The sequence below is a fragment of the Chanos chanos genome, chromosome 1 (assembly GCF_902362185.1).
Source record: "Chanos chanos chromosome 1, fChaCha1.1, whole genome shotgun sequence".
NCBI classification, from domain to species: domain Eukaryota; kingdom Metazoa; phylum Chordata; class Actinopteri; order Gonorynchiformes; family Chanidae; genus Chanos; species Chanos chanos.
In genome coordinates, this window is record NC_044495.1 from 46541841 (window position 1) to 46566541 (window position 24701).

The following is a 24701-nucleotide window of genomic DNA, read 5'->3' on the forward strand; positions in this document are numbered from 1 at the left end:
GGGCAGAGATTCGGCTTGGCATGGCACTCCACACAAACAGATGCATGGCTGGCATGAGTGACACCGGATGGCTGCCCATTCTCCAGCCCCTTATTTAATAGCTCTGGCATCATGATGGAACCTTTCTGTGTGTGTGTGTGTGTGTGTGTGTGTGTGTGTGTGTGTGTGTGTGTGTGTTTGTTTTTACTTTCTCAGGAAGACATTTTACTGAAAACACACTATTCTACAAGGGACACCTTTTCAAACTGGGGTCAAAATCATAGTCCCCCGGTGAAAAAAATAGGTCATATTTATAAAAGATGTTGTTGGTACTGATAAAACTAAAGGGTGAAAGTGATTTTTGGCTAGCATTAGGGTTTGGGTAAGGCTGTTGTTTTTTTTACTTTTGTTCTGATGCACATCAACAGGGAGGTCCCCAGAATGTAGCATACAATGTGTGTGTGTGTGTGTGTGTGTGCGTGTGCGTGCGTGCATGTGTGTGTGTGTGAGTGCACGTGTGTTTTTGTGTGTATATCCAGCAAACAAGACTTCTAGAGACACAAAGTTATTACAAATCCTTCATAGTTGTGCCTGTCAGTCATTTCCAGTTTCCCAAACCCTTTTCTGTACAATGCTGGGGAATATACCAAATTGGAATGCTGGTATTGATTATTTTACCATTTAAGTACTTTGTAAATTTAAGCCAGCACATAATGCTCTGATGGGAATATTCATAACTGAAATTCATGAAAAATTAAGCAGAACGGCAGAATTCCCCTGTATTTTAATTACCTACTCCATACGCTCACTACAATAAAGATTTAGTGAGTGCACTGCAGAAAAGGTGACTCCACGACCATTTTACAGAGATTATCGTGAATAATTAAAAGCTCTCCGGCTGCTTTGCAGACTGGAAGGAGGAGGAACATGCATGGATTTATTCAGAGTTGGACCACTGCCATTAATTTTGAATGTTGCCCAAAGCACCTGAACTGAGCGTTGGCATGTTTTATTGAATGAATTACTATGGTTTTTCTCTACAATCCTACGCCCGTAGCTTTCACTCAGGGTATGTCTTCCCTGCAGAATGGATGTGGTACACATATTGATGTAAAATCTCTCTCACTTTAGCTAGAGATAAACGTGGGATAATGAGCCAAGATGCAAACGGTTTCACGTTGTGTAGCTTTAGCGGCTCTGGCTTTTGAAATGAACTGTTTTTGACAAGCTAGGGGAACATGTCGTGCTTGCTATTTTCAAGGAGAAATGGTGTTTTTACTTGTAATTCAGAGCAGAAAAAATGTTGCCCTGTCAAGAAAGGATGCTCTAATTTTTTTGGGTGCAGAGAGAGACAAACAGAGAGGGACATAAGGACAAGGGAAAGTGTGAGTGTGTGTGTGTATGTCTGTGTGCGTGTGTGTGTGTGTGTGTGAGAAAGACAGAGAGAAAGAGAAAATGAAAGAGAAGGAGAGATAAAGAGAGAGAGGAAGACAGTGTGTGTGAAAGAGATTGCAAGAGAGTATGTGTGTGAGAGGGAGACATTCTTGTCTGTGTTCCCACTCATGGCGAATGCGAGTGAACATGTGAGAGAGAGAGGGAGAAAGCTGTGCCTGGCTCATTTGCACTGATGGTAGGACTTGGCCTAGTCTGGCATTTTCAACAGCCATTGATCCACTGCCTGTTTGATTAATCCTCTATAAAGGGATCAAGAGTCAATTAGTGTCTGAATTTCACTTTGAATTCTGTCCATGCATCACCTTTCCACTGCTCTTTCCCAAGGCCAGAGACTTAAAACAGATTTGCTCTTTTTACCTTTCTCCACCAGCAAACATCCTTCTCTGTTTACACAGCTTGTCTCTCTGTCTCTTCTTTCTCTCCTGGTATTAACAACACATCTGCCGAGCAAAGGCACGGGAGCTACCTGGAGATATCAGTGTCTTTCAGTGATTGTTGGGGTAGATCAGTTTCTGAGGATTCATCAGTTTTGGGTTTTTTTGCTGTTTTTTTTTAGACGGTGAAGGAGAGGAGGGGATAGTGACAGATGGCATTTTGCTTCACCCTGTTAATGATCACACATGGTCTCTGTGTCATTTAGGACTGCACAATATTTTGAGCGCGCTCAGAAATTTGGTCTCATTAGAACATCCGTTAATATATTTCAAATGTTAGATAAAATACAACTTATCTTTCCTCATGGCCTCTGGAAAATCGGACTTCTCTGTTATCCAGTACAAGATATATGTATATTTTATTAACCACCTGTGATATTGTGATTTATTTGTTTTTATTGTTATTTACTTAGTTTTCTTCTGGACCTTAACTCCTTATCTTTAAGATGAGGACAGTAACAGTCATTGAGAGAAGATTTTCTCTGATTTTCCCTGAACAGGTGATCCAGCGCAGAGAGGATGGGTCTGTGAACTTCTTCCGTGACTGGGAGGCCTACCGTGAGGGGTTCGGGAAGATCACAGGGGAACACTGGTTGGGTGAGTTCCCCAAACATTGTCACTCTGCGACTGACTGCATGGTTACTGTTCGATTCTCACTTGCAACAACAGTGTCTGAGCAGGAGAAAAAGCTTTAGTAGTGATATCGGTATATGCCAGCAGAGCACATTGGACTGTTATGGGATAGAGTGTAAATTCCCTGTTGGACTTGTGGAGTAGGTCAAAGATGATAGCTTCCGTGCTGCATGCACAAATACTCTCAGATGATGTGTTCAATATATTGGAATCAAATTAGCGAGCACATTTTCAGCCATTAGTGCTCCTGAATTACAGTGAAGTGCTAAAAGATGAGTGGGTTTCCCACTCACATACCCCCCCCCCCCACTTCCTCCTCCTCTGCCACCCCCACCCCACCCCCCTGCCTGGAGAGGAAGAATATCTTTCTAGGATTTTAAGTGGTGTGTGTGTGTGTGTGTGTGTGTGTGTGTGTGTGCAGTCAAAGGCTTTTCCTGAGTCTGTGACTGTGCAGGGGTGCCGTCTAGCCCAGAATCTGGCCTTTGGAAAGGAAAGGGCAATTTCTATAGCTCGTGTGAAGTTTTGCCACCGTGTTTCAGTCTGCGTGAAGCATGGCTACTGTTCTGATATGGATTTAGTGTTTTTGTGTGAGTGTGGGTGATAAATGGGGGATAAATAGGGGATAAAGGGTGAAGCGGTAAGAGAGGAGGTCTGGGTAACTGAAGGTTTGTGAGTTCAAACAATTTACTGCTGCTGAGTCTCTGACAGAGACCTTTCACTACAAGACTGCTTAGGAGTAATGTGACCTATGACGAGGACAGTAATAATTAGTAATGAAGTAATGAGTAATGAAGTCCCTCTGGATACAAACAGCAGCCGAGTGAACAAACTAATGAGATAATGACTTATTTTCTGTATCCAATGCGAACAAAGAGAAAATATCATTTTCTGCAAATCCATTTATGGCTTGTTGGAGTTCCTTTAATAAGTAAGCAGGAGGATTCCTGTTCTTACAGTGTCTGGTGTGTGCCTGCAATGGTTGTCCATGGCTTGTCAGCCTGTATCTGTGTATGCAGTGAAAGACAGGTGATTTGCCACAACACCACTGCCAAGACATATCAGCGCAGAGAGACTGATAGGTTCTGCGGAAGAACAGATTTCCGGTGACTTCTTGGCTGGACGACAGGACAGGGCATGTGCGTGGGTCGTGAGGGTAGAGGGCATGGCCCATGTGAGAAGGCCCAGGATGAAACATTTTTCCCTGGGTGGGGCGTGCACCAGCACAGGGCTCTCAGAAATGATATGACAGTAAACACGGCAAGGCTGCTCCACCTTACACTTCTCTGTGTAAGCCAAATAAGGACAGTGAAGCTGTGGATGGATGAGATGAAGAGAATAAACAACAGCACTGATTCATCTAGATAAGGTCACAGCAGGGAACAGAGAGAGTATGACACCTATGCTGTCTCACAGCCAAAGGGAAAGAGAACACCGTCTCACCACCCAAAATAGGATAGACACACACACGCACACACGCACACACACACACACGCACGCACGCACGCACACGCACACGCACACACGCACACGAACACACGCGCGTGCGAACACACACAGGCACACACGCACACGCGCGCGCACACACACACACACACAGTCCTCAGGGACAGGTAGGTACCAGCTTTTAGGAGTGCACTCCGGAAATCCCTAACTACTTGATAGCATGGGAGATATTTCGTTCTTTCTTTCTTTTTTTTTCCATCGCAGCAGTTGGAACTTTCACCACGAAATACAAAACCTTGCATAAATCTAAAGTGGAATTATTAGGGAAGAAATGAATATTAATAACCCACAGTGTATTTTTATGTCATCAAAGGGGAAGCTTTAATTTACAATTCTGTATTTTTCTTTTACGCTGTATTAGCATATCCTTTCAAAATCAACTTACCAGAGCACTATAAATAAGCTTTTCCTTTTATCAGTCATTTTCAAATAATTCTCTTGAATTGGTGATAATAAGTCTTTCCCACTCTCTCAGAGCACTTCTAGATATTTACACTGAGTGCCTGTACAAAGAACAGCATCTGATCAAAGTACCTCTCATACACACAGCCTACATAGCTGTGCTCTCTCACACACACAAACTTACTCGTGTGTACACACACACATTCATACTCACTCACTCACTCACTCACCCACTCACTCAATCTCTTTCTCTCTGTCTCTGTCTCTGTCTCTGTCTCTCTCTCTCTCTCTCTCTCTCTCACACACACACACACACACACACACACACACACACACACACACACACACACACATCCACAGACATGCTCACACTTTCTGTCTCTCACACACACAGACACAGACACATGCACCCATGCACGCACAAGCACATTCATGTGGTTGTTCTGTCATTCCCTATTTCTCTTTCTCCATGTCTCTCTCTCTCACACACCCTGAACAGTCTGTTGATTTTTTTTAATTTTTTTTTTTTTTAATGGAGGAATTGCATTTTGGCTGTCAGGATACCATCCACATAAGCAAGGCATTTTTTTCTTTCCTGGATAAGTCTTTTTTTTGTCTTGACCTATAAAAACAGAGCACCCCAAAACTTTACCCCTTCATTCTCTCAGTGAGAGGAATGTCTTCAATCGCGTTACCCCAATCCCAGCTGTATCCCCCCCCATGTCATCAAATAGCTCTGTTAAAATCCAGTCAAGTCAGGACTCAGCAGCACACACCCTGATCCATAAAGACCTTTATCCCTTCCTATGCCTGACATCAGCCCATCACACATGTCTAGTGCTGGAGGACGGAGGTTGGGGGGGGGGGGGGGGGGGGGTGTTTGTCATCCCAGTGTCTGTGGTCCTCCCTTTTGGTGCTTGTTCTGACACAGGTGGTAAAACGCCAGGCTCCAGTATCTAAATGGTTACAGATCATATTCGCTGGCTGCACTGACAGTAATCTCATTGGAGGGCTCTGTCAGCGCTTATGAAATTTGCCTTATGGCACATTGATCTAACTCAGGAAGGAGATGGGTTACAGTACTTATTAGCTAGCACGTAGCGTATACAATACAGGAACATTCTCTGGTGCATGCAAGCACACAAACACAAAGTAAGCTTGTCATGTTTTATTTTACACAGTGTTCAAAGATAAAATGAGATATTTGATATTGTTATAATATCTGGTGGTTTACGTTTGATCGTCACAAAAACGTGTGGGATACAATTTAGGCGGCATCCAATTTGCTTCCACGTTAACAAATAATGCAAATAATACAAGGTAAATTTTGGTGGAAATTTACCAAGAGGCTTTTCCCCCCTTTTGTTCCAGCAGTAGAAACATGCTGCAAAGACAGAGCTGAGATAAATGGAGATAGAGTTAAACCAAACTGTTCCAATATGCTACCACTCCAGAAGGTATTAGCACCCCAGAAACAGTTTATCTGTCACCCAGATGACTCGCAGCAAGCTGCCAAAGATTAGGAGACGAATGTTTTGGTGTGTGTGTGACCGTCGGTTGTTAATGTTATTCAGCTGTTTTTGTAATCATTGTTGGGGATTAATGTTTCAATGCAATGTAAATGTAATTAATATGTTTATTTAAGCAGTCTGGAAGCCATACGTCATATAACGGTTATAGTGGTCGATACTTGAATATTTATGCTAATAAATGTCAACTGTGAGTGGCAGTTATTGCAGTAATGAAGCCGGAATTGCAGCTATGTTGTTCTGTCATGAACCCTCTATGTACATTCAATAAAAGAAAAAAAAGAAAGGAATAGAAAAGTAAAGAAAAGGGGAGAAGAAAAGAGAAGAAAAGAAAAGAAAAGAAAAGAAAAAAGAAAAAAGGAAAGAAAGGAAAAATGAAATTGGATTCACCAGATGTTGTGCTGTGAGTTTTAAAAGAAATATGGTACTGTGCACAGAAATGAATATTCTTCAATAGAAGAGAACACACACACACACACACACACACACACACACACAAGAACAACAGAAACCAACAACAACGAAAAAACCCTCTGAATCCTAATAGCTGTTTCATTGCTTAATTCACATTAGCAGTGTCACTGGATGTAACTGAATTGGCTCTAGGAGTGTGAGAGAAAGAGTTCTCGTCTGTGCCGCTGAAGTATCTGTGACTCTTTTCATAAAGCATGGCTATCCAGTCAGACTGCGCGGGTGTGGGATGCTTGGTGTTAATACTGCGGAACGCCGCGTTGTTTTGGCGTTTTCCGTGCTCCAGGTCCAGTCCAAACGCATAATTTATTTGAACAAGGCTCAGGCATATGGCGCGGATTAGACTTAAAGAGGCATTTAGTGGAAGATGTGATCTCTAGCAGTTTGTTTTCTTTCTTTTTTTTTCTTCTTCTTGAAGTGGGGCTACTTACTGTGACTTAAGGCAGCAGGAGAGATGGGGAGGATGGACAGATTTGATTGCCTGGGGGAAAGTGTGAAAATGGGTAGCTTTGCTTTCCCCATTATTCTCTTGATCGCTTCTGCTAACACCACCCCACCCACCCACACACACACACACACTCCCACTCCCACCCCCACCCCGACAGCCGCTTACCAGGAGCACTACAACATTGTTCTGTCTAATGGAAAACTGGGTCAGTTGGAATTTTTATTCCTAAAAGTCCTGTTCAATTACCTGTGAATTCCATTTGAGTAAAACACAGACTATCATGCGTGGTAATTCTCAGTGACATTCCCACCCCCTTCAGTGTCTCCCATCTCTCACTGACTGATTTTTACACTGTTTCTCCTGTTCATATTGTGAAGCCCCATTGATTTCAATAAGCTTGCCCATGCAATCCAGGCTCTTGCTCTGCGGGCGCCTGGTCGTTTGGGTTTGTGTGAGAGCAGGTTAAAAACACAGACACTCCTCTCGGGTGTTCCTCTCCAGCGTTCTGCCTTATTATGGCACACAGAGCTGCAATAAAGAGACGCTGTGAGATCTAATGACTGCCCCAGCTCAGAACACCTTTAACACCACTACGGTGGTCCCCAACTCTGCCAGGGTTTGAGTCATAAGAAACTAACACAGAAGGTCTCTCGCTATTTAAGCAACCAGTGCAATTAATGTTATATTAAAATCTGCAAACTGTGTTTAAAATGAAAAGTATTCTCAGTCTCTGTTTTTTTTTTAATAGCTCTTTTCCGTGACAGTTTAGTGACTTATTCAGACAAGGGTTTTTTTCTGCAGTCGGAATGAAATTGCGTGACCATAAAATCAAGATGAATTCTCAGAGTTACTCATTCTTTCAGCATGTCAAAATTGTAGAAAACTTCTCCCCAAATATTGCGATAATACATGTGTTAGTGGCAGCCAAGTTTTCACACTGAGCAGGAATGTCTCTCATGTTGTAACTCTTTTTTGATTCATTATCTTAAATACCAACTGATTTTGAATGAGTGCAGTAAATGATATTAGACCTTAAGAACCCAGACCTTAGATGGTATTTGTCCATAGCCTTTTATGCTTTTACTGTAGATATGAGTTCCGAATCTTTGCCTCAGAGGTGAAGCTCATTCATTCTCCACCTTTTTTTACCTTGTCTATGCGGATCTGTCTGTGAGTGTTGATCATCTCTCTGGTCATTAAAAAAGAACTGGACGCATCCTGTGGAGTCTACTGTTGCCTTTTTGAGTGTTAGAACTAAGAATATTCACTCTTATTTTCTTCTGTACCTGTTTGTTTGTTTGTTTGTTGTGTCTGGAAAAAGTTCAAAGTGGCCTCCCACTGCTAAGTGTTTCTTGTTCAGTTTTTTTAAGACTTGACATTTCAGAGATGACAAAAATGTTGATCTGATGATGATTTATCTCTGCATGCATGCAACCAGTAACCTTCTGTAGAGCACCACTATGCTTTATGGTAGTAATGTGGACAAACCGTATAAAATGACAAATTCTGTTGTAATGATGTTGTAATTTTACTTATATATCCATCAAAACAGATACACTCCAGACACTCCACAGACCTTGACATTGACTAGGATGTGCTGCATACATGCAGCACATCCTTGTCAGATATGATCTTATTCATAACCTCTGCAGAATAAACAGACAATCAACTCAATGGCATGTTTGTTCTGAAAGGCGAGCGGAGTTCTCTGGAAAGACAGCACCACTTACGGTTCCTGTCTAACCTCTGCAGACGAGTGTTGTCCCACTGCTAAATGTATCTGACATCTCCTCATGAAAGCTCGCTCTCATTTAGGTCCAGCTGTGCTACAGTTGTGATTATGAAACAGTATTCCTGGGTGGTCATATGGTAATGTGTCTGCCTTTCTTCTTCTTCTTGTTCTCTCTTTCTCTCCCTCTCTCTCTCTTTTCTCTCTCTGTTCTTTTCATTTTCTCTCTCTCTGATTCTTCTCTAAATATATGGACTTTCATATATGTGTATGGATGTGTGTGCAGGGGTGCTGCTAAAAATGCTGGGCATTATGAAAGAGTATAATATACTTATGATGATGATAATAATAATAATAATAATAATAATAATAAAAATAATAATAATAATAATAAGTGTTCTATGAGAGGCCCCTGTCAATGCTGGGCCCTTGGAATCGTCCTAACTTCCACCCCCCTTGCAGCGCCCCTGTGTGTGTGTGTGTGTGTGTACGTGTGTGCATGTGCGTGTGTGTGCACATGTGAATTATGTCCCAGTGATGATATAAATGTCTGACTAGTGGTGGTTTTATGGAGACATTTGCTGCTCTCTACAACTTCAAGTGTCATTTTTTCCTTCTGCTCTCATTGGTAAAATAAAAAGTGCCAACATATTTCTGTGGTCAGTCTTACTGGTAAAATAAAAAGTGCCACCATTTTTCTGGGGTCAGAGTTAAGGCTGAGGTCAGGCACAGACTTAGGGTTTGGTTATTATTCTTCAGTTACAGTAGTGTGGGAGTGATGGGAATTCCCCACTAAGATGTGTGTGTGTGTGTGTGTGCGTGAGCATGTGCAGATTTGTGTGTGTGTATGTGTGCTCAGACATTTTACTACTATTTACGAGTATTTTGACATCGACGATTTTAGCCTCACATCTCTCAATCGCCTCAAAATTTCAGCGACGGATAGTTTGGGGGAAAAAAAAACAGTCCAACTTGGCAGATGTCCAGAGCGATTGGGATGTCTGCCAACATGTGTTACTTCAAAACGATTTTTTAAAGAGTCAAAATCATCACTCACAACGTAGTGAGTTAAGTCAGGGCAAATCTGAGGAAAAGAGTCCCCAGACCCAAGGATTAAGGAAAGGCTGGAATTTGAGAATCAGATATAGAAATAGCCCTTAATAATTAAAAAAAAAAAAAAAAACCTTGGGTACCTAGAAAGGGCATCTGCATCACGGCAGGAACACTCATCGCTCATTGTTTTGATGCAGATTTAAGAAAGCCGGGATATGGATATTTTCAATAAAGCTCAGGTTTATTTCTTGTTTTCCCAGGTATGCGTTGTATGATATGTCAAAGTAGAGATATTATCTTTCCAAGACAGATTCCCAAAGACTCATAGAGTGAGGTCATACACTGAAATGAAAATTTTAAATCCATTAAATCTTGTTTTTTTTGGTTTTTTTTAGAGAGATCTCTGGATGGATGGATGGATGGTTAGACAAATAGATGGAAGAATGGATTGATGAATGCAGTGGGAGATAAAGATGCAGAGGGAGAAAGTAGCAAATCCAGTCAGAAGGGCCAGGTGTGACTGGGGTTACACCAAATGAGCTCCACAGGATGGAGATTAGATTAAGGGAGTCTGTGACCTCACAGAGGATGAACTCCACAGATTCACAGAGAGTGAGCTCACTGGTCTTGCGAAGTCCGTAGATTTACAAAGAGTGAAGTCATTGGGCTTGAGAAGTCCGTATATTTACAAAGAGTGAAGTCATTGGGCTTGAGAAGTCCGTAGAGTTACAGATGGTGAAGTCATTGGTCTTAAGAAGTCAGCAGATTCACAGAGGGCGAACTCATTAGTCTTGAGAGGTCAGTAGATTGACGCAGGGCAAACTCATTGGGCTTGAGAAGTCTGTAGATTCACAGAGGGCGAACTCATTGGGCTTGAGAAGTCCGTAGATTCACAGAGGGCGAATTTATTGGTCTTGAGAAGTCCGTAGATTCACAGAGGGCGAACTCATTGGGCTTGAGAAGTCAGTAGATTCACAGAGGGTGAAGTCATAGGGCTTGAGAAGTCTGTAGATTCACAGAGGGTGAACTCATTGGTCTTGAGAGGTCAGAAGATTCACAGAGGGCGAACTCATTGGTCTTGAGAAGTCTGTAGATTCACAGAGGGCGAACTCATTGGTCTTGAGAAGTCTGTAGATTCACAGAGGGTGAACTCATTGGTCTTGAGAAGTCTGTAGATTCACAGAGGGTGAACTCATTGGTCTTGAGAAGTCTGTAGATTCACAGAGGGTGAACTCATTGGTCTTGAGAAGTCAGTAGATTCACAGAGGGTGAACTCATTGTATTGTACCGCACAGAGTTATGCACATGAGTTAGGCCTAGTCCCCACAGAATCAGTCAGCACACCAAAAATATTGCCAATTTTCACAGGGTCTTTAACTGTAATTTGTCTTTGAACGCTGGCCTCTGGAGAGACTGAATAAAACATGACCTCACTCAGCATCTCCAGCAGCTTCCATTAATCGCCATTTGGATTGTTTTAGGCAGAACTACTTATCTTTTACACACAGAAGGACTGTGTGCTCATTCCCCATGCATAAATGGTCTGAGGTTTATCTGGGAAATGAATATTGGAAGGAGGTGAAAAAAGGCCCTTTGTTATGTGGTGGAACTGAGACCCTGTCATGACGGTTTTCCTCAGACACTCAAAGCCATTAAGTATTTTTATCAGGACCAAATCGGGTGACTTAAGTGCTTCTGCTCTGATCAATAAGAATAGGAAAATGTGCTGGTGTGAGACGGTGTCTTGTGGCCCTTTTGATATTTTCCAATAGGAAAGCATGAACATGTCTTTAAGAATGACAGTCCATGGAACTGTCAGTCTTTCTCCTGTGTTGCAAGCACAAATGTGTTAACTTATCAAGGCTGGGACATTTGATTCAATGCTGAAAACCCACAGCATATTGTCCTCAGAACACGTGGACTGTGTTCAAAGGGGAACATGTTGAGAATGTTCTCTCTCAAACGATTCAAATGCTTCATCAAACCTTTTCTTTTTCGCCAAAAGAACTTGAAACCTCTAACCTCTCTTGTGCATCGTATATACGTTTTGTGCATATTATTGATGTAATATTTGAAGGAATACACAGACAGGCAGCTTCAAAAGGCAGCTACCTGAAAGAAGGATACATTGTTCACGTCCTTGAAAACATTTCTCTTCATCCAAATTGCTGATTTTGCCTTGACAGCTATTTCAGGTTACCATTCTGCCCTGATCTGACACAGCGTGTACTGATATACCATCAGGCCTTCTGTTATACACATGTAAAGGAAGAATAGGAGAAAGTGGTGCAACCTTAGGTTTTTCTTTTAGATAAAACTAAAGCCAACCAGGGTGAAGTGTGAAGCTAGAAGAATGATGATGAAACAAGCATCATAAAATCTTAAGAAAGGAGATAAAAACTGTGATGTTCCTACCTGCTGCTGGGTTATACACCGACAACTGTTGGATGGAGACTCATCGCTGATATGAGATCCGGGCCTTACCAACGCGGCGTTGTCAGAATCGTTAGTTAATGTCTCACAAGATGGTGGTAAAATGATTCACTGTAGCTGCTACATTTGTGTGTAAACGTTTTCTGAAACTCTGGTTTAAGTCAATGGACATCAGCTGACCGAACCTCTACTTGGTGCAAAGATACACATGACGTTTTTCCACACATTAAACTGTGCGATTACTATTTATTTGCATTTTTGCAGGTTACAAAAATTAAACATGCAAACATTTTGGGCACCCTTACTGATAAAGCTGTATTACTTCCAACTGTCTACACGCTTCAGTTTCACCTGTTATAAACATTGTCGAGAAGTGGATGTTAAACAGAACAGCTGGAGTAAGAGCCAGAACTTGAGCAGTAGTGCTACTTGTGTGATTCAATAACAATTTATGTGAAAGGAGAAAGAGTCCAGCATTCATCTTACCAACTCCTGTTATAGAAGCATAATGTATCATGTTGTATCAGTTTGGTTATAGCTTTGCAAATGTCATCACTTCACTTAAAACCTGCAATGCTGCATATGTAAGGCATGTTTAATATTTTTCACTGAGTTATTACAATGGTATTATTGCAATGGCAGTGCCCATAAGCATTGATATGGTATGGTTATGCCTGGTGACTGGGAGACATTGACACAATGTAATGTAAAGCATTAAAACAGTTTTGTATTGTTTACTCTTTTTTTTTTTTTTACCGGTTTCAACCCAACATGGAATGACCAATTCCTCGTGCTATTGTAAGTTTGTCACACGGTGACCCCAGTGTCAGCCCAGGACAGTGAAAACCACCGCATTGTGTCCTGAGACATATGCATAGTCAGCCAAGCCTGTATATTCACTTCCCTGACTTACACTTCCCTGACTTACAGCGCCTGTTCAGCAATGTGCGATGATGGGGAGAGAGTACCCAGTCTGGCTGAATCTCCCAGAACAGAGGCGGTTGTGTTCTTCATGATGTCCGATCTGCTGAAGCATTGTAGCATCATTTCTAACATACAGTGGCTTATGAGCACTGTGTGACATCATGTCATGATGTATGTGTTTATCCAGTGCATAAAGCATTATGAGGGTCTAATAAACAGTTATGAGACAGCTTATGACATCCTTTGTCAGATGTTATAATGCTTCCGTAGGCATAATACATTGCATTTGGTGTTCAACAGAACTTTTACTGGTGTTTCTACTGCCCGTGGCATATGTGAGAGAAAAACCTTTGATATGCCATAGCTCTTTGGAACAAGCTGCTTTTGACTGATGAAATCTAAGTTGAACTGTTTAGCCACAACCACCAGAGAGACATTCACAGAGAGAGAAAAAAAAAAAGTTGAAGCAGTTGAGGAAAATAACACCTTGCCAAGTGCTAAACACGGGGGTGGATCCACAGATATACTGAAGTTGGGCGGCGGCCAGCGGAACAGGAAATAATGGACCAGTAGGAGGAAAAATGGATTCAGCTAGATATCAACAAATCCTCCCAACTTACCCGCGAGGAGATGTAGAGAAGGCGCAGCTGAAAAGCAGGTGGATATTCGAGCAGGATAATGATCCAGAAGGTTCCCCGCAGGCCAGGGGGAAGCAGGCACAGGAGTGACAGATGAAAGTTTTGAATTGCCTGTCACAGTCTTCAGACCTGTACCTAATAGAAAATCAGAGTAGAAATGTCAGACATGCAGTGCGTACGGAGAGACACTGTATGTATGCATGAGCTGGAGATGTTCTGCAAGGAAAAGTGGGAGAGAATTTGAAAAGTGGGAACAGAAAGACTTTCAAGAAAAAGAAAAAAGTGGAAACAAAAAAAACTAAAAAGAATTGGGAGCAGTTACATCTGGTGAAACAGGTGATCCTTAGTAATATGTAACATACAGTTTCTACTTTTGCATAATTCCTGTTTAATGTATTCCAAATCTGTAAAAAATACTAATAATTAATTTTACATAAAACTTGTACCATGTAGAGGAAACATACACTTTAAGCTGGAATGCCTAAACATATCTGTAGACTCAGAATATCCTCAGGAATTTAGATGTAATTGGCAATTTTTGTTCCAATTTAATTTTCCATTTAATTTTTTTTTAACTGCAGTTTAATTCTTGGTGGCAGACTACTTAAAATTGAACCATTGTACTCTCATGCATTGTTGCTGAAAATCCGTGTCTCTCAGACTACTTCCACAGCAAGGCTGGAGCACATGGTGAAAGCACAGCTTGTACCTTTATCCCAGAATGGTTTTAATGAGGTTTCTTTGAATGGTACCGTGCTCTTTCATTGGTTAATCCCTTTGCATTATCTGAAACATATTAACATGTCAGATGTGTTAAAACGCCTGATCTTTCACTGCATATATAGATTGAACAGACCGTACAGTGTCTTTAAGAGTTGAGCAGTTTGCCTTGTCAGTCTGATTTTTCTCTTCCCTCAGCCCTCTCTCAGGAGGTGGAGGTTTGGTTTCATTTGGATGCATGAGACAGCTTGTTAGGTTGAGAATGTTGAAATATTCTCCCATCAAAGTTTCTCCAGGTTGCTTTAGAACAAAATGTCTCTGTCCAATGCTGACAGATGAGCTGTATGTTTCACACACTCCCTTTGTGTCGACTTTGTCTGTGACACAGACACCCCGGTATTGGGCTGGCAAGTCTTGCCGCGAGGAAAATTTGAGACACAAAAAGGACTGCATCAGACCTAATTAAATCTTTCCCCCAATTTGCATAAAATTGAGCTCAAGGCTAGATTTGAAGGAACAGGGATTTGCCACGACGTCTCGGAGCAGAACAGGGGAACGGTGTGCGCACCATGCATGTGTAATGTGGACAGGCTTTTTTGAAAATTAACTAAATCAACTGCGGTGCTGTGTGTTTGACTGTGACGCCTACCTCTGTGCCCTCAGCTTTGGTGCTCAACATATTGGAGAGAAAAAGGTGCGTCAAAGATGTTGGTTCATCTCAGGCAGAATGCTAGATGCTGTGTCACTCCGTTAGCAGGTGTTCAAAGACTCCCAACCCACACCCGGGGGGGCTCACATGGGCGGGAACAGTCACTTCTGAAGTTTGCATTTGTATGTGTGTGTTCTCTCTCTCAGTGTGTGTGTGTGTCTTCTGTGTGTGTGTGCAGTCATCTCGTGACTCGTCCTCCATCTCCTGTCACCTCACACAGTGATCATATGACAGAGGAGACAGAGGGGAGCAGCAGTGTGAGTCGTGTTACAGAGAACATCCTCAGAGCCCCACTGAGGGGCGTGATTAAAAATTAATGACGAGGATTGTTGCATAGCAAAGAGAAAGAGTGTAGTCATGATGCTGGCAGTCTGAGAGATCAGTCGTCTCTTAATGACAAACCGTAAGACGAGAAGGAGGCATCTCATTAAAGCATCTCATACACAAAGCACTGTAGGTTTCTTAAAACACACGATCTGTTTAACCTTATGCCTGCTTTGGAGACTTCCAGCAGTGGAACAGAAAGAGAGAAAATGTTCACTTATTACTGTACCAGTTCTGATAAAAACATTCACTGTTTCCATTTTACCCAATGGATTGTGTCTAGTTTTGTTTGTTTGTTTGTTTTTTTTTTAATTCCTCCTTGCACAGGTTGATGATATGTAATGAGAATCAACAAATGATCATTTTAATAACAAAAATGTGTTGTATTCTTCAGGGCTCACTTTGCATGGCTATTTTGCCATACTTCTGTTCTGAATATACCTGAATGTTGAAATTTAATTTGTTAAAACCTACACAGTTCGATTAATTTCCCAGAGATAATTTTACATCGTGGAGCAAGAGATTCTCTGGAGATTTAATTAACACCTGGATCTTGTTAAGTGAATTTTGAGAGAACCAGCAGTTTTAACACAAGTAGGATACGTACATTTCCGGGGATTTGTTTTATTCTTTTCTTTTGATGTCAGTGAATGCTAATTGTTTGCTTGGAAATGTGTAAACTGTTGTTGTAACAGCCAAAAGGAACATCTCCAGAATTTCCATCTCTTGGGGGGAACATTGCATTTGTCCACAATATCTGACCTCAGTAGACACATGTATGATAATGATTTATTATTACCAACTCAATTATTAGTATGTGCTTAACTAAAACTAAGTTAATAATGTTTCTACATGCAGTATACATTTTCAGACAGGATGGGAAAATGTTGGTTTTGTGTATATGAAAAGTACATCTCCTAGATGATCTGTATTATATATGTTTGTGCACAAACACACACTCCTTGAGGAGGACTGGGCTCTAAAATGAACTGAGATACAAATGAAATATGAGTGGCATTCAGATGACAGGTGGGTACTCAATAAAGTTTGGGAAAAAAACAAAGAATAAAATATGAGAATATTGAGGACCAAAATGTCATTTGATCTTACTGCCCTTTCTTCACTGAGATGTGAGACTCTGGAGAGAATGTCAGGATTTCTCAGAGAGAGAGAGTGAGAGAGGCAGAGAGAGAAGAGAGAGTGAGTCCCCCATGGAGAAATCTGACTGGCACAGTGACAATCAATGCTCAAAAAAGCCAACAAATCAAACAGGGGGGAGGTCTGTGTCAACAACGCCGGGATGGAGTCGTCATCCAAAGTCACAACTTTTCATTTTTTTTGTTCATAATGGACCTAGTCCTCTCATACCATATGGAAACAAACCCTGAACTTGGGTCACTGGTTTTTGGATGAACTCTCTCCCTGACTGTTTTGGTCATTATATATAGCATACTAACCAAAGCACACCAAAGCCACTGTATAATCATGGCTATTTAAACGGATTGGGTAAATGGAGACAGTCTAAATGGAGACAGTCTTATATTACATGATCTAAGAGGCTACCTTCATTGGAAAGCCTTGTGTTCCTAAGTAGACTAGCTGTCTAGCCAGTCCCGCTTGTCTGATCAATTATCTTTAATTAGCTAATTAGCGGCCTCAGAGTTAACAGTTTGGATCTCATCTCATGCGGCAATGACTTTCCTGTGTGAATGGCCCCTCGCTTCATCCTGGAATGGAGCTTGTTCTCTGTGCCAACTCAGAGATCCCCTCACCAATCCCAGTAAGCATCAGTGTGAATCGTAACTTTATCTGCTTTGTCCATGCTGGCTCAGTTTGAATCCAAGGGTTCGTTAGACACTCCAACAGGGCGAAACGTCCTTGGTGAATTACTCAGCATTCCATGAGATGTTTGCCAATAAGAGCATGCTGTCTGGAACACCACACACCTGCAATATTTGGTACAATGGCACAGTGAATGTTGATCATGACTTTCAGCTCCACGCTGAACCCCTGGATAACTTGAGTATGATGTGGTAATATCTGTTATGTACAATAGCGCCTACTAAACAAATTTGCAGGCATGTGCTAGTGGAGATTTCAGTCAACCAGCACCAAAAAGAATATTCAGAGCCACTGACAATAGTAGTGGAGTAGAGTCATGCTGCAGTTAGGCCCAGCAAAACTCTGCCATATCGATTTTCTGTCCTGGACACACACAGACTCACACACGTACGCACTGTGCTCTACAAAGGGAATTTATATGAGAGCACGCACATTAGTCTTCTGTCAGGGGCCTTCCCACTCGCAGTGAGAACGGAGGGAATATTAAGTCAAGAACCTCCTTTGGAATCTGGATCTCTGGGAGTTATTGATTCTACTCTGGGGGCCTGCTTGACACCCCCACCTCCCACCCCCCCGAACTGAAACTAAGGCTACACTGCACAGATATTTTAAGGTTCCCCTAACATATAAGGTGCTTTTGCACCGGAGGAACTTTTACATAGTTCTTAGAACTGTTGGAGAAAGTACCCCCTTTTTCACATGTTCGCACTGCAGGAACTGTTGAGGGGCAAGTGTCAGGTACAAGCGCTATGCTAGCACCCGAAAAGTACTAGCAGTCATTCACTGCTACTGTGGTAGCAAATGCATAAATGCAGGGGACATTTTTTTTCCATTGGACTGGGTCTATCACCATACAGTTTTATTTTCGTTAATGAAAAGGCAGTTATATGTTATCTAATGTGCACTCAATATTTCTGTCATTCAAATTCAATATACTGTAGTCTAATTTGTCGATTTCTTTTGCCGCAGAAATGTTATTTTTTTTTCCTTTTGGAGTTATTTAAAAGGTCTTAAAAGTCATTACATTTGTACTTAAAAATGTGCAGCTACCCTGGTTATTCGTAAACAACATCTCTTAGCTGCTATACCGTCGGCCGCCTTACGTCACTTCAGCGTTCCTACTGGCGGTGCGAATGCAAACAGAAAAAAGCCCTAGAACGTGTGTAGTTCTAGGGGAAGCTCCCCAGGGGGTAGTTCCTATCAAATGAGACCCTAGAACTGTTCGGTCTGAAAGCGCCTATAAAAGGAGTACCCAGGACTTATCAAAGCTGTCCCACAGGTCAGATGCACTCTCCCAGGTCAAAGGCTTTACAGCATCAGAGTTGAGAGAGCAACACTGTCTTTTTGGAGTATGACTTTCAGAGTGCTTTGGGGTCTGTGTTTGTGTTTCTGGAGTATGACTTTCAGAGTGCTTTGGGGGCTGTGTTTGTGTATTTGGAGTATGCCTTTCAGAGTGCTTTGGGGACTGTGTTTGTGTTTTTGCAGTATGTTTGTGTTTTTGGAGTTGTGTTTTAAGGCAAGTGCTAGTTCCCGAATCACAGTTTGTTGTGGTTTTACATTGTGGTATGTACAGGGGGTGGGGGAAAATCATTTCTCTATGCTAATGACTCCATATGGTAAATATAACTATGAATAGGGCAGAGGGCAGAGGTTATCAAAATAAAAGCCTATAAAAAAATCACCAAACTGTACTGGAGTCCAAATGTAACTGCACCCTTTCTCTGCTGGTTTACTGAACAAACATGACATCAGTGTACAGCATTCTTGGGTGAATGGGTAACTGCTTTGTCATACTTTGTTTCAAGTTATGAACCTTGGACTGCATGGCCAAAAAAGGAGCCAATGAGCATGGTGAAGAAAAAACACGCCATGAAGCCTTACTGTTCCAAAAAAAAAAGACAAGAGCATGTATCCAGTGCGCCCAACTCACAGACAAATTCAGTGTATTGTCTCTTATCTTTTTGAAGTCAGCAGGGATCGTAAGGATTTCAACATGACAAAGCTTAGACCAGCCACCTTTCCTAAACTACACACCTTGTTTCATTTATTAAAGGAGTGATAATATGTTGACTCACATCTGGGGTTGGATATCTAGAAGATCATAAAACCATGCTATTTATTTGAATGGTTGTTAAGGGCAGTATTAGACCTCAAATGGATGCCCGAGTTCAGTTTTTTCAGGCTATTTTCAGTCTACACTTGAAAAAGAAAAAAAAAAAAAAAAAAAAACATAATGTCTAACTCAGCATGGGTCTAATGGTGTTTCTTCTCCTGTCTTTCACTCAGGTATGAAGCGGATTCATGCCCTCACCATCCAGGCGAACTATGAGCTGAGAATAGATCTGGAGGACTTTGAGAACAGCACTTCCTTCGCCCAGTACGGGTCCTTCGGAGTGGGTTTGTTCTCTGTCGACCCGGACGAAGACGGCTACCCGCTGAGCGTCTCGGACTACTCGGGCACGGCAGGTACTGCCTCCTCGCTAGTCCATCTTTGTTTAGCTGTTCTCAGGCCGAGCGGTTCACCTGTGGGGAGATGACCGCTTTAAAACACCCAGCACTTATTAACAGCTAACGAGAAACACTCCAAGCCAAAGTACAGAGAGTGCAACAATTTCTTTTCGAAAAAGAACACTTTTTTTTCTATTCTCTTTTTTCCTCAACCCGCGTTCATGGTGTCATATTACATATGTATTTCGCCTCACTTGACGCTTCAGCCTGCCTCACTACTTATTTGCCAAGAATTTGGACTGTCTTAAGGAAAACGCTGTCCGCACCGCAGCAGCCGTGAATGTTTTCTAGATAAAACCGCCTGCCGAGGGTAACACACTCACGTCTTTTATCACTCCATTTACTATTGATTGTCTATTGAACCTACATGCTACTTACCACCAACCTACACTGTGTCTTCTTTCTGAAAGGAAAGGAGAGAGTCCACCGATTGGCTTTCTGACTGAGGGGGGATAGATAGCATCTCAGTTTTGACCCGTTAAACGGAGCAACAACAATGAATTGCATAAATTTGTGAAAGTCATTAATACCAGATCTGCCCAAGCACATCGTCTGAGTCGACGAGGTGCATATTTGTGGCATGTTGTGCATCAGACTGGGCTGCGGGTTGTCGACTGTGCAGAGCCAAAACAACGAGCCATTCTTCACGCCTCACCTCTGCTGTCGCAAGGGCCTCTTTTTAACGTTAATTGGGTCTCTGCACGCCATTACTTTGAGCTTCCCCTTCCTCAACACTCCCAGCTCTGTGCGCACGGACTCTCTTCTGACCTTCGGAATTTTCCAGAAAGGGTAGGGATAATGAAGCCATAGAGCACATCTGTGGCATTAAAATAAAGCAGACAGTCCGGTTATCACGGAAAGACATAAACAAACACTCCTATTAGCATACATCAGCACGAGGATAGCACTGCTTCCACGCTTGTCTAATTAGCCGGGCTGTCTTTAGGATCCCGTCTGTGAGAATCATGCCACATTGATTCCCAGTCTTATCAATTAAGACGGGGAATCAACCCCCCTCTCCTTCTTCTTCTTCCTCTTTACTCTCATGGCTGGGTGCTGGTTAAAAGATGTGGAAAGCAGAAATAGGCCTCAGTTAATTCAGCTAGCTTTGATGCCCCTGCATTTCCTGCGGGACAATCACACATTAACAGACAAGACACAACAGAGACCTGGAGCAGAAATCCCCAGGCCTCCTCTCAGTTTATTACCAGCCAGTCTCTGGACTGTGGACACAGATTAAATCATCAAAGGTTGAGACAAAGAGAAACACAAGAGGTGGTGACATTTTCTAAACTGTGTTTCATGCCTTTTTGTTTCAAAAGGAAACTCTGCAGCTGTGGTCATGTCATAGTAATTTCTAATAATATTTTTCTGACGGATATGTTTTCATACATATTAAATATAGCCATGCTTTTATCCATGCTGTTTTGCGCAAATTGAGCAGAAAAAAATAATAACATCTTGATGCGCACTTTTTTGATGACACAAGTAATTACTATTTTTTTTTTATTCTGGCAAATATGTTGTGCAGCAACCGACACACAGCTCTGATTTTCACGTTATAATTTTGCCTGTTGGAAACGAAACATAAGCATTCAGTCTTTAATTATATGCTCTTTAAAGCAGGGTCTTAACAGCCAGGCTGTCAGAGGTGGCAATGATTCAGAATCCTGCGTATCACAGATAGCCGAAGAGGTGTAATTACCTGAAACATCCTACTCACAGTAAAAACGCCTCAAATGATTATTCATGAGGATTCAAAGCAGGTGTTAATGATGGTTTTGTTACCTTATAGAAGATGTTTTTCTGCTATCAACAGGGAGGTCAAAAAGGAATGAATTGATAAATGTGTGTTTGATAATTTTGTTATCTATTATTGAGGATTTTCAGGATTGCAGCACTGTCCTTTGATACACACACACACACACGCACACACATGTGTGCACCCATGCACAGTCGCAAGCAAGCATATCTATATCTGTATCTATATCTATATCTACATCTATCTGTCTATCAATATACACACACAGATATGTATAGATAGATGTGTGTGTGTGTGTTTGTGTTTATAAGACAACTTGTAATAATCATCTGTATTTGCAGAAATAATACTTTTCTTTATTCTTCCATATGGGGAGAAACATGCATTTACCTTGTGTTGTTAGAGTAGAGATGATCCAGTGCAGCCCCACTGAAACCATGAGGCAACAGACTATACACCAGCTCCTTAGGCAATAACAGTGACTGTTTTCCCACAAAGTAAAACTCCTGCTGGTATTAGTTATTAATGTTTCATGTCTCTTTTGCAGCAGGCTTCATATTAGTTTATTTGTTTGTTCGTTTGCTTTGCCATCTTACGATTTTTTGAGCTCTTCTAGAGAGCAGTGTATCTTAAGTAAATGTAGTAATTGTACAAACATGAATGAGGTGTGAAGGAGACAAAATCAGTGAAGAAGGATTGCCAGGGTAATGCTTAGGGAACAGATATTTAAACAAACAGTGAGAAAGGTTAACAGAATTACCAGAGACTGTAACAGCAGAGAATCCCATTTTAGTTGAACAGTGAAGATAGGATTCAGCAGTTGGATTATTCTGTTAGGTATTGAAGTCATGCTGAACTGTGAAATTGAAATTCTGGAGTTGTCCCAACATAAAGAAGGGCTCAGGCAATCTCTCTCTCTCTCTCTCTCTCTCTCTCTCCCCTTCTCCCCCTCCCTTCTTTCCCTCTCTATATGGTGTCCTTCAGAAACAGTGTCTTACTAAAGGAATAGACTATAATTCTGTCCGTACATGTTAATGGCTCTAACCAGTATGTTGGCTACCCATAGTGTCCATGTTATAGTGGCCAGCTGTGTCGTCTTCTCTTCGACTCACATGACTCAACAGGAGCCTTGAAGAAGGACATTTGGCTTTACATTGGCGCCACAAGCTTATATCCACATGACTTCAAATGACTGCATGGCTAAATGGCTAACACTGTTTCCACCATTACTCTGATCTGTAGTCTCACAGGATGCACACGGAGAGCCTGGAACAAATTCATGAGGCGTAACTGTGCATTATTGTTTAACATAACCATTTCAGTTGGGGATTTTGCTTTGGTCCAATAAACCAGCTATCAAATGAAAGTAGTGTTTGAGGATAGGAAGACTGGAGGAATCATTTTTACAACAGGGCAGGCAAGAAGAGGACTGATCCTGTTAGTGGGGGTTCGCAACTTGGGGGGGAGGGGGGGTCGGATTAGCGAGCCACCGGCTGCAGCATTCCATCCATGAGATATACATCAGAGACCCTAATAAGGATGCATTAGCCATTACCACGGTAACAACAGTTTCCCTCACCACACTTCCTCTAGTCACATCGTTTTAAAATAATGACTTAGCCTCGCTGGGTGCTTTGAGTCATATTATTGTTACGGAGACATACCTTTGGTTATTTAGGGCTCATCAGTGAAACTGGGTGCTGTTGATAGATGTTGAATGTCAGATGCGGAGGGAAAGAGATGGGGGATCCATTTTGCCTGTGTTGTGGAGGGATCGTCTTTCTTATTTTTTAAAACTCATAGCGATTTCTTTTGAGTCAGTCTCTTTTTTTCCTTGCACAAACTCTGCCTGCATGTACTCCATTTGTGGCAGCATTTCCCCATTCCCGTACCGAGGCGCACTGCCGTGCTATCAGACGAAGTCAGGAGCGCTGTAAAAGCATAAAAATCTGGTTTTAAAATTAAGAACTGATATCACATTTTTAATGTAAGCTTCTCTCAATGAGGTTGTATGATCATACAGGCCATCAGGTGCATTGTCTTGATCGCGACTGTGACAATAACTGCAATCTGCATGTGAGAAACAGTGTCGTTAGGTACCATCATTTTTACATAAGAAGCCAGGGGTTAAAAAAAAAGATTTTAAACGGCAGATTTATATTCATAATAACCCACCTACATTAAAATGACATAAGCACAATATCCATAGACTATCAGAGGCTTTTCCCTGACTGTTTCATTAGAATGCTCTAAATGACACTCTTTGAGTAAACATATAATACAGTACCCAACAGCACAACCAGAGGGATGGTTAGAGGGGCTTTTTACAGTGGGATTCAGTCTCTCTCTCTTTTTCTGTTTCTTTCTCTTTCTCTCTGTAATTCATTCCTCTTTTTCTTTCATCCCTGTGCTGTTTGTGTGACACTCTAGGTGACTCATTGCTCAAACACAATGGAATGAAATTTACCACCAAGGACAAGGACAACGACCATTCGGAGAATAACTGTGCCTCGTTCTACCACGGTGCCTGGTGGTACCGAAACTGCCACACCTCCAACCTGAACGGACAGTACCTCCGTGGCCAGCACACCTCCTATGCTGACGGCATCGAATGGTCGTCCTGGACTGGTTGGCAGTACTCCCTCAAATTCACCGAGATGAAGATTAGACCCAACAGGGAAGAAAACAAATGAGAAGGGAGAACAGTGACATCAGAAAATAAATCATTGAATAATTAAATAAATACATAAACAACAAATAGCAATCATTTGAAGAACAAAGAAAAACTAAAAACTCTCAGATATATGTTTTAGAGACACTAACTGCAAACCCAGAGAATTTTCTGATCATTGTCTCCTCTTTTATGTGAGCCGAATTTTTTTTTTCCTTTTTTAGTTTTTGTTTGTTTGTTTTCTCTCTTTCTTAACTTGCCCTTTCTTCCCCTCCATTGTGCAGTGTTTGTGCAGAAACCAGTCAGACAGCTCCCTCAACCCTGCTGTCCCTGTCATGTTTGCTAAATATTATGATTAAATATTGCAGGTGCAGGTAACGTCCTGTTATTTAAAAAAAAAAAGAAAAAAAAAATTATAATGTTAATGTTAAGTAGCTGTGGAATTTAGCGAGGTTATGTGTAGCAATTCATTTTGAATATAAAGATTTATAATTGCTCTCAATGGGAAAAAAAAATGTTACTTTAGGGAGGAAA

General features: G+C 41.7%; 1 protein-coding gene across 1 annotated transcript in view; it reads left to right on the forward strand.

Annotated features, from left to right (window-relative positions):
* Window positions 1–24189, forward strand: part of fibcd1a (fibrinogen C domain containing 1a) — a 62903-nt gene extending 38714 nt beyond the window's left edge. Inside the window, exons 5-7 of the mRNA XM_030781916.1 lie at window positions 2369–2465; window positions 19513–19692; window positions 23927–24189. Coding sequence (XP_030637776.1) covers window positions 2369–2465; window positions 19513–19692; window positions 23927–24189 — 540 coding nt within the window. The remainder of the gene's footprint in view (window positions 1–2368; window positions 2466–19512; window positions 19693–23926) is intronic.
* Window positions 24190–24701: the final 512 nt, after the last annotated feature.